General features: G+C 32.9%; 2 protein-coding genes and 1 non-coding gene across 3 annotated transcripts; 1 reads left to right on the top strand and 2 right to left on the bottom strand.

The window, feature by feature from the left end:
* Nucleotides 1-5: 5 nt before the first annotated feature.
* LOC115707745 (uncharacterized) lies at nucleotides 6-3,367 on the bottom strand. The gene is made up of 14 exons (XM_030635787.2): nucleotides 3,116-3,367; nucleotides 2,969-3,019; nucleotides 2,770-2,889; nucleotides 2,562-2,681; nucleotides 2,338-2,479; nucleotides 2,089-2,259; nucleotides 1,818-1,973; nucleotides 1,592-1,698; nucleotides 1,420-1,510; nucleotides 1,201-1,342; nucleotides 912-1,068; nucleotides 704-820; nucleotides 480-603; nucleotides 6-376 (listed from the first exon to the last, which is right to left on the bottom strand). The coding sequence occupies exons 1-14, from the start codon at nucleotides 3,355-3,357 to the stop codon at nucleotides 131-133; spliced, it is 1,986 nt and encodes a 661-aa protein (XP_030491647.2). The 5' UTR covers nucleotides 3,358-3,367; the 3' UTR covers nucleotides 6-130.
* Nucleotides 3,368-4,058: 691 nt separating this feature from the next.
* Nucleotides 4,059-4,131, bottom strand: TRNAF-GAA (transfer RNA phenylalanine (anticodon GAA)). Its single transcript has one exon. It is a non-coding gene; the product is annotated as a tRNA-Phe (tRNA).
* Nucleotides 4,132-5,058: 927 nt separating this feature from the next.
* On the top strand, nucleotides 5,059-9,484 carry LOC115707746 (L-ascorbate oxidase homolog). Its single transcript, XM_030635790.2, has 8 exons — nucleotides 5,059-5,580; nucleotides 5,720-5,829; nucleotides 6,969-7,239; nucleotides 7,330-7,432; nucleotides 7,532-7,877; nucleotides 7,982-8,347; nucleotides 8,453-8,531; nucleotides 8,901-9,484. The coding sequence occupies exons 1-8, from the start codon at nucleotides 5,440-5,442 to the stop codon at nucleotides 9,111-9,113; spliced, it is 1,629 nt and encodes a 542-aa protein (XP_030491650.1). The 5' UTR covers nucleotides 5,059-5,439; the 3' UTR covers nucleotides 9,114-9,484.
* The last annotated feature ends 4,343 nt before the right edge of the window (nucleotides 9,485-13,827 follow it).

Raw genomic sequence — 13,827 nt, 5'->3', positions numbered from 1 at the left:
TTTCAATAGCAAAGGCAAAGCAAGACAATAGTTGAGTAATCAAAAGTCAGAACTCAGAAGTCAAATTATATTACATACCAAAACTAATAAAATTGTCTTAATTCAAATGATACAACAAGTCCTTTATTAGTCATGTCTCTGAAGATGCAGGGCCTTCAAGCCTTAAATAATCATAGAGCATTCCACAAAGTGAATCTCCACCCTTGGCCTGTGCTAGATATAAAGAGTTGTCTCCCCTCATCAGCAATGTAGATAGTATATCAATGCTAAACAACCGATATAGACCATGTATGCCATGTCTACAAACTGTGTTATCTGCACCTAACTGCAGCACTTGAAACACCTCATGGGCTTCATCTATCTTATTGACATAAACCTACAACATATGTAACGGTTAAGGAAATAACCCAAGACAAGTCTATGTATGTTTTTCTGGGACACAATACATGTCTATATATGCTTTACCCTCCAAACCTTACCTTGAGATTTGAACGAGTTGCTGATGCAATGGCCAGCCTAAGCTTGTGAGTTCCTATGTTGACTGATTTGAGGTTAAACTTGATTGTCCATGTTGAAGGTATGTACTTATTATCCGCGTCTCTCCTGTAAACAAAATCCAGCATTATTGTTCTAGTCACAAATTTTAACCCTGCCAGCCATTCAACTATGCTAAGGTTAATGAGTTAAGGGGGGTTGGTGAAACCTGTCAACATGAGCAAAGAACCAGTCTTTCTTTGGATCATTGATGCCTATAGTAAAAGTTTGGTCAAATTCAGGATGAATATCAGAGTATCTATCCCACAACCCATATTGCCTAAACCTGTGAATTTTGATATAGTGAAGCTTGAGACAGCAACATAGAAAGTTAACAACAGTTATCATAATCTGTGATTGCAGAGAGTTTTGCTTACTTTTCAGGGGAGTTGAGAAATAGCTTGTTGACATACATTGGGTTGACATCAGGAACGTAGTAACCAATGGCTGTACGGTCAGGGAAGCCAATATCCCATATGGTTGGACCTTCTCTTAGAGGAACATAGGTCAGATTGCCAAGTTCTGAGTGTGAACCTGAGAAGCTTTGGTAATTAGTACACATAACATTATTACACCACTAACTTAGAACATTGTCTAAGAAATGACCAGATTTCAGTTGTGGCTAACACCAAATTCTAGCATTGGTAATTACTGATAAAGAAGTACCAGCTGAGACAGTAATGATTGCTTTGTCAAGGTAATCTCCAATGAAACCGGGAATCCATCCATGAAGCCCATACGCACCAGGGATGACATTCTTTATAGTGAAGTTTCCATATGAATCAGTTTGCACCCAAAACTGGTAACCCTGTATATTACATCACAATTGCTGGTCAAATTGACTAATCTAGAACTTTTCTTAGAAATTTTAAACAAGTTGCTTACTTTGCTTTCTGTTTGCCAGGATCCTTCGGTTGTTGCAGTTGATAGTCCAACATATGCATTTTTGGCAGGTATCAGAGATTCAGAAATATACCTGAAGTAATGTGAAATGTTTGAATAAGTAGAAGTAATTTTAGTAGAGATAAAGTATAGGACATGAATGCAATATTCTTACCTGTCTTGGACAAGAAGTTTTCCTGAAACTGAACCACGCTCATTAGCATTAAGATAGTATGGCGACGAGACAAAATCGTAAGGCCAAGCCATCTCTTCTAACAGCCTCTACAATAAACCATGCACATAACCAATCAACCAACAAATGTTTCAGTCATTGATGATAGTAGAATTATGTTAGACCAACAAAGTATTATCAAAAGAAAATGTGAGTGAAGTTTTAGTACCTGTTTTTTGGCATCTAACCATAGGTTGTGTGCATTTGATACATCTGAGGTTGAATTGAGGTATACAAAGAAAGGACCAAAAACCTTTCTCCATGTCTCTCCCTCTTCAAAATGAGCTAATATGTCTTCTCCAATATAATGAGTTCCATGCAACATCTGTTGAAATGTAGTAATAAAATTTAGATGTTCTATCTCATACTTTCAAACTTTTTTCAGCTTGAGAATATTGGAAAATTGTCATCTCATGAAGCTGGATAATCTTGGTCATTACCGCAAGACATGTTGGACCGGTGTGTGCTGTGAGATTTTGCTTTGTTGGACCACCATTACGAAATTCATTGCTGGGAAAGATAACCCAAAAACCTATAACAGGGCGAGAACTTATCCATCCATGAACTCCACCATCTTTGTTGTCCATTGAATACTGATACTTATCATCAACCTGCATTCAACTAGGAATTCATTAAGGTTGTTCCACTACACAAACATACTCAAATAAACTCGTGTAATGCAACATCACCTCGCCTTTGAGATCTGGATTAATGGGATCAACTAACAAAACTGATTCTGGTACAATTAGCACTTTGCCTCTGTCTGGAAGCAGATCTTGTGGCATTGGCATTACTCTTTGTTTCTCATCAGAAATAGCCATGTAGTGGAACCTAATTCAACTCACAAGAAACAAAATTAACACAAACATCTAAAAAGTTCGGCCTCCAAACAGACTAAGTTTAAATATTCTACTTTTCTGGTGTCAGCTTAAAAGCCATCCTTGTCTGAGCAAGGTCAAAGGCACGGCTGCCTGAAGGCCGCTCATATATTGCGTAGCAATGGAAACCCGAAACACCAGTCTTCAATATGTACCTAAACAAAGTTGACAAGTAATCTACAAACACTTGAGCAAGAGTTTGCAGAGCTTTTTAATCAAGCAAGATTGAACTGAAAGTAAGACCTTATGTCCACACTAAGTGGCAAATTGTTTCCCTTGGTAGATGGATCGTATATATTCCTGAATGAAACTTCTATCTGGTCATTGCTCATTTTGACAACACTATATTCAGCTCCACTCAATCTGTGTTTATACAAAAATGAGTCACTCATTAATTTTAAATTTCATTGGTTCAGTGTAGAAAATATGTCAAAAAACATACAACTTATATCTGTCTTGACCACCAGGCCAACTCCAATTAGCATCCCAATATCTACACATTACCAAAAAAAAAATTAAGGAAGAATTATGAGACTTGGTAGAGATATTCCAATACCACTATGACATATTCAAACTTTAAAGGTTATACCCTCTACTGGCTTCATTTGAATTGGGGTCCAAAACATTGTCCATTCCTCCATAAGTAATCCCACTTAAGTATCCTTGTGGCTTTGATATCGTTAGTTTCACATATCCATTGTTGAGTATAACCTGCAATGTCGAAATAGATTGATGATGATAATGAATTTGAGAGACAAAATTGAGAGTCAAATGTTCATGAGAACTCACATGGGGACCTTTGTTGATCAAGCTCACTTTCTTTTTAGACATACTGAAAAAGATTTATTTTCGTTTTGTTAATGGTTTATTTGGATAAAAGAGATTACCAGTTGTGTGTGTGTGTGTATATTTTACTTCAATGAAAAACAGAACAAACAATCGTCGTTCACTAAGGATATTAGGCTATGCTAAGGATTATAAAACATTTTCTCTTTGTCCAAAGAAAATAGATTCTATGTTAATTTGTATATACTATCTGTCTGTAGATAAATTCTAAGTAAAAGATAATGAGTTTCTAGCTATGTTCGATACAAAAATTCATACTGGTTGAACAAAAATGCGGTGAGCGTGGATCGAAATAGATTGATGATGATAATGAATTTGAGAGACAAAATTGAGAGTCAAATGTTCATGAGAACTCACATGGGGACCTTTGTTGATCAAGCTCACTTTCTTTTTAGACATACTGAAAAAGATTTATTTTCGTTTTGTTAATGGTTTATTTGGATAAAAGAGATTACCAGTTGTGTGTGTGTGTGTATATTTTACTTCAATGAAAAACAGAACAAACAATCGTCGTTCACTAAGGATATTAGGCTATGCTAAGGATTATAAAACATTTTCTCTTTGTCCAAAGAAAATAGATTCTATGTTAATTTGTATATACTATCTGTCTGTAGATAAATTCTAAGTAAAAGATAATGAGTTTCTAGCTATGTTCGATACAAAAATTCATACTGGTTGAACAAAAATGCGGTGAGCGTGGATCGAACACGCGACCTTCAGATCTTCAGTCTGACGCTCTCCCAACTGAGCTATCCCCGCTTGATGACTACTGTGTTTATGATAAAATATATAATTCCAAACAAAAAGTAACAATCTATTCGACACATACAATACAAATAATAAATAAGCAAAGACTTTTAACTTTCAAGTTTATTAAATAAATGACGAACATTACATTTTCTTTAGTTGAAGAAAAAGACCTTACACCATCCTATGATTATAAAATTGATTAGGTGCATGTGCAAGTGCATATATAAATATATTGATTATTAAGTTATCAATTATGATGTTACATGTGCAAATGTGGTGTGTCTGGATCTTCTAAAAATTACCAATATTGATTGATGGGTTTACTTCGTTCCCACCAAAATAAAAATATTAAACAGTTTAATTTAAATGTGATGGTACATTTATAAAAATTAAGATAATGAATGCTAATCATAGTTCTTAATCGTGGTCTCAACTTGTATCACGTACAGCTTAAGAGTACGGTTTGGTTTCTTGTCGTGACTAAGAAAATAGAAATGGGACCAATTTTCATGGGATCCCTTTCTATGAATTTAATAATAATGTCTCACAATGTCACAGGCATTCATGGCTTTTTTTGTTTTGTTTTTTTTTTTTTCAAAAAAAAACCGTTCCTGTAGTTATGCATATAAACAGCGTTAATCATGAATCAATGATGGGTTTTCTTCTTCATCAAAAATAAAAATAATAGTCATTACCGTTCATCAGCATGGAGGTTTGTCACTACTCATTACTACTACTATTATGGTCAATATTAATAACAATATAACAAGCACTTAAACTACACGTGAATGGGGTAACCTTATTATCTTACCAAACGACAAAGAGAGTTTTTGTTAAGAGTACTCGTTTGGCTTTTATTTCTTTCCCTCATTGGTTTCCAACTAATACATTAATTTAATCAAGAACAGCAAATTGGAATGCCTAGATTCCTGACCCCACCTAAATTACCATCAAGGCCATTTTAGTTTTTCTCAGCCTAGTCCACTGACAGCTCACAAGGCCATTTTCTCTTTGCTCTCTTGCTTTGTATTGTATACAAAATCTGACCTCTATTCAGACAAAAAGCATTACACAACAATAAACAGTATGTAGTGAAAAAAAAAGGAGATTCTAAGGTTAGAGTAAAGGAGATAGATTTAGAAAGAGAGAGCTCAGAACCTCATCTTGTTTTTCCTCTCTATAATCATAAGGGTGTTCTGTTTCTGGATATATATCAGTCTCTCTCTCTTTTCTCAGATCTACTCTCATTGTGGTTGACTACATTATAGGAAAAAGTTGAGAACTTTGTCATTGGTAGTAAAGAGAGTAGTGTTGAAAATGAAAAACTGCAAATTTCTTTGTTTTCTCATTGTTTTGGTACTTGTCCAACTTTTTGGCGTTAATGGTGAAAACCCTTATAGATTCTTCACGTGGAAATTCACTTATGGTGACATATATCCTCTCGGTGTTAAGCAAGAGGTATTTGGGTTTTTTTTTTTTAGCTTTAACTACTCTTTTCTCTTTCTTCATTTTCTGGTTTGAATGCGAGAAAAAAAAAAGTCCCTTTTCAGTCTTGTTCAGTAAAGTATAGGAATAACAATGTGGGTGGTGGGTGCAGGGGATCTTGATAAATGGTCAATTTCCAGGGCCTCAGATTGATGCTGTAACAAACGACAATTTGATCATCAATGTCTACAATTATCTCAGAGAACCACTCCTTGTTTCCTGGTAATGTTCTCCATTCTTTTCGTGTCTCAATCTTTTCAATCTTTTCTTCTCTTGTTGAGAAAAATTGGGTTAGAAAATGGTAAAATAAAAGTGGTCTTTCTAACCTAGTTGACAATGCGAATCATTTTTTGGGACAAAATGTGATACTTTTACTCTTTGTATAATATTGAGTTAAGGAAGAAAGCTTATGCACTTTACTCAATCCACGTTTAATAGATCTTTGGCTTTTAAACTAATATGCATATAACTACTAACTAACTTAACCCTTTTCCCTTAATGATTTTCTCATGACTAATGTCTCCTAAATTAATAGGAAAATTTAATTGAATGCAGGGTTACTCTGGTCATTTTGTTGAGTGTTATACATATTTATTTTATTCTTTTTAGCAAAATGAGGTGGTCTTTGTGTCTTTCCTTTTACTTAACACTAATAAAATTAAGCAAAAGCATTGGGACTGAACAGCATCTTTCTTCTTTTAAGCAATTTTTGTCGAATTGGTGGTACCTTCCCCTAGAGGAGCTAACTCTTTTTGGTTCGAATGATTTTTAATTGGTAAACTTCTGTTTATGTTTTCTAACTAAATATTGTGTTGGGCCTCATTATCATCGACACACTTTAATTTACTATAATAATATTATGATATATCATTTAATTGATTTGCATATGGTAAATGTCACTTTCCCCATGCTAGATCTCGGCCTCTCCATCCCCACATAATAAATATAACATTAAATAGCTGGAAGAATTATATTTTACTAGGCACACACAACTAGATCCACCAGTTACTCATTCAGTGGGATCATCATCATCATAAATATGCATTTTCTACAAAACCTGCCAAATTATAAATAAAGATTCTCACAAGATATCTCTCTCAGTCTCATGTGCAAGCTCGTGCTACTATATTTTCTTTATTCAATGAGATTTCAGGTCTTAGCTGGGTGTAAACGTGTGGGGTCTTTAAGATTAGTCAAACTAGTTTAATGGGCAATCCTACTACAAAATTACATTATTTAAGAACTTAATAAATGTTAAAAATTTAATGCCAAGCCTACTTACTGAAGAAGCAGAGTTTAGAACGACATGTCGTTATTGTATCTGATGATCAAACCGTACATGTCTTGATTTTGGACTGCAGGGATGGATTGCAACACAGAAGAAACTCATGGCAAGATGGTGTATATGGCACAAACTGTCCTATTATGCCGAGGAGGAACTTCACATTTGTTCTTCAAGTTAAAGATCAAATTGGTAGCTTCTTCTATTTCCCTTCATTCTTGTTCCACAAGGCTGCCGGAGGCTTTGGCGGCATCCGAATATGGAGCCGTCCTCGCATTCCTGTCCCTTTTCCTCCTCCTGCTGGAGACTTTACAGTCCTAGCTGGGGATTGGTACAAGACAAATCACTATGTAACATTTCTTACTTAACTTTTTTTTAGTATCAAAATGGTCACTTTTTAGTTGATCTAATAATTTGATTGTCTTTGGTGTTTTCTTTAGAGACTAAGACAAGTTTTGGAGAGTGGTCGAAACCTTCCTTCCCCTGATGGACTTCTCATCAACGGTCGAGGTTGGAATGGCTACACATTCACCGTTGATCAAGGTATTGTGGTGTGTGTCGGTCACAACTCACAAGTGTCAAACACCTAGAGAGATAATACAAAACTCCCATTTTATTTAATAACAGAGTTTTGATTTACAGGAAAGACATACAGATTCAGAATATCGAATGTGGGGCTTACTACATCCATTAACTTCAGAATTCAAGGTCATTCTCTGAAACTTGTAGAGGTAGAAGGGTCTCATACAATTCAGAATAGCTTTGCCTCACTTGATGTTCATCTGGGGCAATCCTACTCTGTTTTGGTCACTGCTAATCAGCCTCCAAAGGACTACTACGTCGTCGTTTCATCTCGTTTCACCACCAAGGTACTTACTACTACCGCTGTTCTTCACTACAGCAACTCTTTTCAGAGAGTTTCTGGCCCTGTCCCCGGCGGTCCCACCACTCAGATTGCTTGGTCCGTTAATCAGGCAAGATCAATTAGGTACTCAAACTAAACCAAACCATATTCTTAGTCTCTGACTCTGTTAGTATTTTATAGCAAAGAAAATAACTAAAGATAGAAACTTTTTATTTTTGTTTCGTTAGGCGTAATCTAACGGCTAGTGGGCCAAGACCAAATCCTCAAGGTTCGTACCACTACGGTATGATCAAGCCAAGCCGTACGATCATGCTTGCGAACTCAAATGCTTGGATCAATGGGAAACAAAGGTACGCAGTGAACAGCGTGTCGTATGTTGCACCCGACACGCCGCTGAAATTGGCTGATTACTTTAAGATTCCTGGAGTGTTCAACCTCGGAGGCATGCCCACCAGCCCCACTGGTGGTGGTGCCTACCTCCAGACAGCGGTCTTGAGTGCGAATTTCCACGAATTCGTGGAGATTGTTTTTCAGAACTGGGAAAACGAAGTTCAGTCTTGGCATATTGATGGCTATTCCTTCTTCGTTGTTGGGTAAGTAAGATATAGTTTACTTTATTGCTTCTCTTGCAAAACTTTGTATTAGTAAGTTTCCTTTTTAGTTTTCTTAACTTTGGGATTTATTTTGATCATGAACAGAATGGACGGTGGACAGTGGACTCCAGCCAGCAGATTGCGCTACAATTTGAGAGACGGAGTGGCTCGTTGCACTATTCAGGTATCATTATATAGACAAGATAACAAGTCTTGGTGTCTGAATTTAGGAGTAGTGTTTGTTAGAAGTTTATCTCCACATCCAAGATACTTAATAAGATTTATAAGATTATAGTTAGTTACACCATATTTCCACATTTTAAACAATATCATGAGCAAGCAAAACCAGTTTAGAAACAAAAAAGCCAAAATAGTTGTTTGTGATTGGAGGAGTCTGAAACTACTTTTGGTTGAGCCATTTAAGATTAGTAAACCAAAATAGCCACCGTTTTGAGAGAATGTTAGATAGTCCAGAGTATGTAGAAACTTAATAAAATTTATTAGATTATGTACTTTACTTTTGAAACTATATTTTCATGTTTTAAATGTGTAGGTTTATCCCAAGGCTTGGACGGCAATCTACATGGCTTTGGACAATGTAGGAATGTGGAACATTAGGTCGGAGAATTGGGCAAGGCAGTACTTGGGGCAGCAATTTTATATGAGAGTATACACCCCATCAAACTCATGGAGAGATGAATATCCAATTCCCAGAAATGCCCTTCTCTGTGGCCGAGCCAGAGGTCGTCACACTAGACCATTTTGATAAATCTATTACTTACTAGAGAATGTTGTCATAACATAAGTTGGGACCACTGTTTTTTCTGTCACGATAGAGTGACAATGGCAAGGGACTTGTGTTGTGAAATTAATTCATTTGAGATGAGAAGCTCCGCTTGAGCTTCCATTCCATGCCATATTTTTCTATTCTTCTTCCTTTTAATGTATTGTATTATGGGGTTATCTGTTCTGTTCTACTCTAGTAAATTAAGAGGTAGACACACGGACTCAAATGAGTTTCTATCTATATCTGCTGAATGGGATATATCACTTCTCTTCTTTTTCAAGGCTCTTTTGAGTATTTGGTGTATGTACTAATACCATGTAGTAGTAAAGTACTAAAATGGTTTCATTTCAGTTGCACTTGTATTTTGCCTGCCTGTATTCTTTAACCTATATTAAATTCCTCTAAATTGCTGAAATAGATAGAAGACACCCTTCGTTTTGCACAAGCAAAATGTTCCTGCAGCAAAAATGTGTGCATAAATAAATAATCAAACGACATGTAAATTGCAATAAACGACAAGAGTGTTTTAAGCTAGAGCCTAAATGAGATGCTTTAGATGAGAGACGACGGCTTATTAATGAGCAAAGTTGGTTTTGGTTTTATGGAGTTGTCCTAAATCATCTACATAATTCTTTTTCCCTTCCCTGGTCTGGGTGTAATGTTTTCAAATTGAACCAATTTAAACCGATTTATAATTACCTCAATATGTTTTTTTGGTATACATACATACTAGATTTATAATTTAATATGGAAAGAAAGAAAATCTCATGTTAAAAGATACATATATACAAATTAGGATGGTTGTTGATATCATTCCCAATTTGTGGCTGGAAACCTCAATAAATTTAGACCAAACAATTTAAAGGAATCTAGGTTATGTTTCGGTCAATTCGGATCATGTACAATTTTTTAGTTTAGTCACGATTTTAAAATTTTTGTTAGCTATCCAAGCCAACTATTTTGCACAATTCTTTTATATATACTTATAATATATACTAGTAAAAAACTACGTGCGAGGCACGTATACTAAATTTTATGCTAGATTTTTTCTACGTTATTTAAAAGTAGTACAATTAAAAATTAAAGAAAAAATGTTATTAATTATTAGGTAAGAATATTATTATGTATATCTAAATAATAATTTATAATTTTTGACAATTAAAAGTAAATACCGAATGCAATATATTAGTGTTTAAGAAAGCTTGATAATTTAAATATGTTTTTAAGTTAATTTAAAAATAAACCAAAAATTGATGTTCCAATACTTAAGGAAACATAACTTAAATGTGTGTAAGATAAAAAAAAAAAAAAAATTAAAAATCAATCTCTAAATTGTTGATAATTAAATATAACAATTGTTTAAAAATTATAGATAAGAAAACTAATGATACTCATAGGTGGAGGTTAATCTTCATTTGTTTCGACATAGAATAGTGTAATTTTTGTATTTTGCACTTTTCATTCTAGTCGGGTCCACATATAATTGAATTGTCCATTTTTTTGTTGATAAATTGAATTTGGTAGTGTCGACAAAGCGGCGGTAAATAGTGATGTATTTTTATTAAAGATGATTGGACATGGTGTGCATAATTTATTTAATTAAAAAATCTACTTATGAAAGGCAAGTAAAATTATTTTATTTATTTAAAACTACACCTATAATCTATTAGTTGGACAGCAGTAGACGAAAATATTTTTTCCACAATATCTGCGAACATGACAGCGAATAGGCTCTTTGTATTGTCATCTAGTTCAACATATGCTATAATTATTCTTAATTATTGGAAAAAATCAGTAAAACTGCATTCATTAATTTAATAAAAAGAAAAAATGAAAGAAATTGAACATTATAATAATAAAATCTAATCTATATACAGTATAGAGAAAGAGAAAGCATAGAAGGATTGTCAAAAAAAAAAAGCATAGAAGGAAAATTCTTATCAGGTGCAACAAAATTGCAATTCAAATATCTTATTTTATTTTTCAAAACTGTTTAAACCATTCTTTAACACTTCATCAAAATTTGTTATTGTTAAGTAATCCTATTCTGTACACAATACAACCAAACAACAAGTTATTATGTCAAAGCTAGAGGAAGGCATATTATTTATTCTAATTAAAAATACCAACATATAGTGAGAGAACTTTGTATCTCAATATTTATCTTTAATCTATAAACACAAAATCATGTCCAAGAGTAGAGAACCATTTATAAAATTTATTTGAATTTCCGATAATCACATTATGTGTACATCTTAGACAAATATTAGCATCAAATATCAGTTCAAATATTAATGGGATTTGTTTTATTTTTATTTTATTATATAAATAATATTTTATTATTTTATTAAATATAAATTAAAAGTCACCATGAATTTCTCATAAACCAAGAATTCAGTTATATAGACACACTTTATATAGAATAGATATTTTGGATGGAATTTTGATATTTGAGAACAATTTTAAGTAGAATACTGATGTTGAATTGATATTGTTTTAATAATTATTTTTTATGTATTGTAAACTTATCAAAGTAAAAAAATTAGAATAATTACCAAATACTAATCATGTTCTTAATTGGATTAGTTGGGTTTGAGTATTTAATTGGTTTAGTTTGTATTTGAATTTTTAGAAAGAGGAATTATTCTAGATACTATTTTTTATTTTTATTTTTATTATTATTTTACGGCTTGTATTGTTGTGGTGGTTGCTATATGAATTCAGCTTGTGAAATTATTCTGTTAATTGCTACGTGAATTTTTGTAAAAATATATTTAAAAAAATTGAAATGTATAAATGAAAAAAAAAAATCTTTTAAAAATCATAATTAATACTAATTTAGTTTAAAATAATGTAGAATCCGGACAAACTAATTAGCATGTTTTCTTTGGTATAATCAAGATTGAAATGGATTAGAGATTACAATTAGAATGTTTGATGTTTAGTTGAGACTTTTAATATTTGTAATCCCTGTACATAAAAACTTTTCCACTCTTCTCTCTTACTTCTTTAGCAAATATGTATAGTTGACAACAAATAAAATGAGAACATTTTGGTTAATATACTAATTACTCAATTTTATTTTTATATTAAATAACAAATTAATTATAATGTTCAATTCAAAATAAACAAAATTATGATAGTAATAGTAAATCAAACTCGACCTAAATTATTACAAACCGTTCTTATCGAGTAAGGAGTATTTGTTAATTAAAATAATCTTCTTCCAAATGAAAGATTAGCTTTCAAGTAATGTCTAAAAAAATATTTAACTTAATAATAAAAAGTGACAAAACTGTGGTCAATAGATATAATTGGTGTTTTCACACCTTGAGGTCTCAACTTCGAATTTTCACTTACCTATTATTACAGAAAAAAAAAATGAAAAGATTGATATGATCATTTACCTGAAATCAAAGTCGCATTATTCATCTTGGTCCTCATCAAAAGTTAACTTCAACTGAAAAAAAAACATTACGACGTGTCGTTTAAAAACATTTTCTTTTGTTTTGTTTTTATTTACTTTTTAAGAAAATTAATTAATTTACTTTAGTTAGTAAAATCAGGCATTTATTCATAATGACAATAAATAGAAAGTTATTCGAAATGACAAAAGAGTCAAAGGTGTAAAAAAATAAACGGCAATTGGATAGGCCGGCTAGCTCTTTTTTAATAAAGTTTAACAACGGAAGACCTGGACATATTATATAAAAGCCCTTGTTGACGTAACAGATAAAGATGTTACATACTTTCATTTATTATTAGGGCATAAAGAGGAAGAGCATGAAGAAGAAATTTCGTAGATAAATTATATTATAACTAATAAGCAGCCAATAAAAACAAGAGTACTTTCCTGGGTTGAAGACAAGTAGTTTTGCTGGCTTAATTGGTAAAAAATTCGAGAGAGACGATTAGAGTAGAACGTAACGTCATTCATTCCTCTCTCTGTGTATAATGCATACAAAATATCCACACATTACAATACTCATAATAATAACGTTATGTTGTATATACTCTTGCCACGCACGCCACCTGCACATCACACAGAATATTCCCACATCCCCACACTTTGAAACCGCTTCTCCACTCCCAATATTCTCCAACTCCATTCTCTCCATCTCTCTCTCTCACCAAAACAAACCCCATTTATGAACGCCGAGTCCCCACATTTATCCTATATCTCCTTTCACACCATTCATTCCCTTGTTATTATTTGCTACTTTTTAAAGGTGGCGTATTAGGGTCCAACACTTTTTAAAAATAGCATTCTATAATTTATTAACGATATTCCCTGAAAATTATTACGCGAAATTATATAATACCCGATATACAATTACACTAATGGGGATATGGCGCGTAAAAATGTGCTAGAAGTAGAACCCGTAGTACTTTTTAGCATTTCTCGTTTATTCCGCTTTTCTAATTTTGCATGCTTACGTATATCTATATGTATATATTTATATATATACTATAATACTCAGTCACTAAATGATCACCTCAAACATACCAACACTAAAAACTGTTATTTTTAGTTACAATGTTTTAATCACAATATAATTTTTTTTTCTGACTAAATGTGATTTTTAGTCACAAAAAAATATTACTTGTGACTAAAACATAGTATTTAATTACAAGTTGTCACTAATTTAATTTTATTCACAATAAGTATTGTGATTATAAAAATACATTTAGT

The sequence above is a fragment of the Cannabis sativa genome, chromosome 1 (assembly GCF_029168945.1).
Source record: "Cannabis sativa cultivar Pink pepper isolate KNU-18-1 chromosome 1, ASM2916894v1, whole genome shotgun sequence".
NCBI classification, from domain to species: Eukaryota; Viridiplantae; Streptophyta; class Magnoliopsida; order Rosales; family Cannabaceae; genus Cannabis; species Cannabis sativa.
This window is presented reverse-complemented; position numbering and strand designations above follow the sequence as displayed.

Bases quoted from the DNA above. Each gene is read 5' to 3' on its own strand.
- LOC115707746 (XM_030635790.2), top strand. From the start codon at position 5,440: ATGAAAAACTGCAAATTTCTTTGTTTTCTCATTGTTTTGGTACTTGTC. The intron at 5,581-5,719 runs GTATTTGGGTTT...TGGTGGGTGCAG, and splicing joins CTCTCGGTGTTAAGCAAGAG to GGGATCTTGATAAATGGTCA. The intron at 7,240-7,329 runs GTAACATTTCTT...TGTTTTCTTTAG, and splicing joins GGTACAAGACAAATCACTAT to AGACTAAGACAAGTTTTGGA.
- LOC115707745 (XM_030635787.2), bottom strand. From the start codon at position 3,357: ATGTCTAAAAAGAAAGTGAGCTTGATCAACAAAGGTCCCCATGTGAGT. The intron at 2,890-2,968 runs GTATGTTTTTTG...GTATAAACACAG, and splicing joins GGTCAAGACAGATATAAGTT to ATTGAGTGGAGCTGAATATA. The intron at 1,699-1,817 runs GTACTAAAACTT...GGTTTATTGTAG, and splicing joins GGTTAGATGCCAAAAAACAG to AGGCTGTTAGAAGAGATGGC.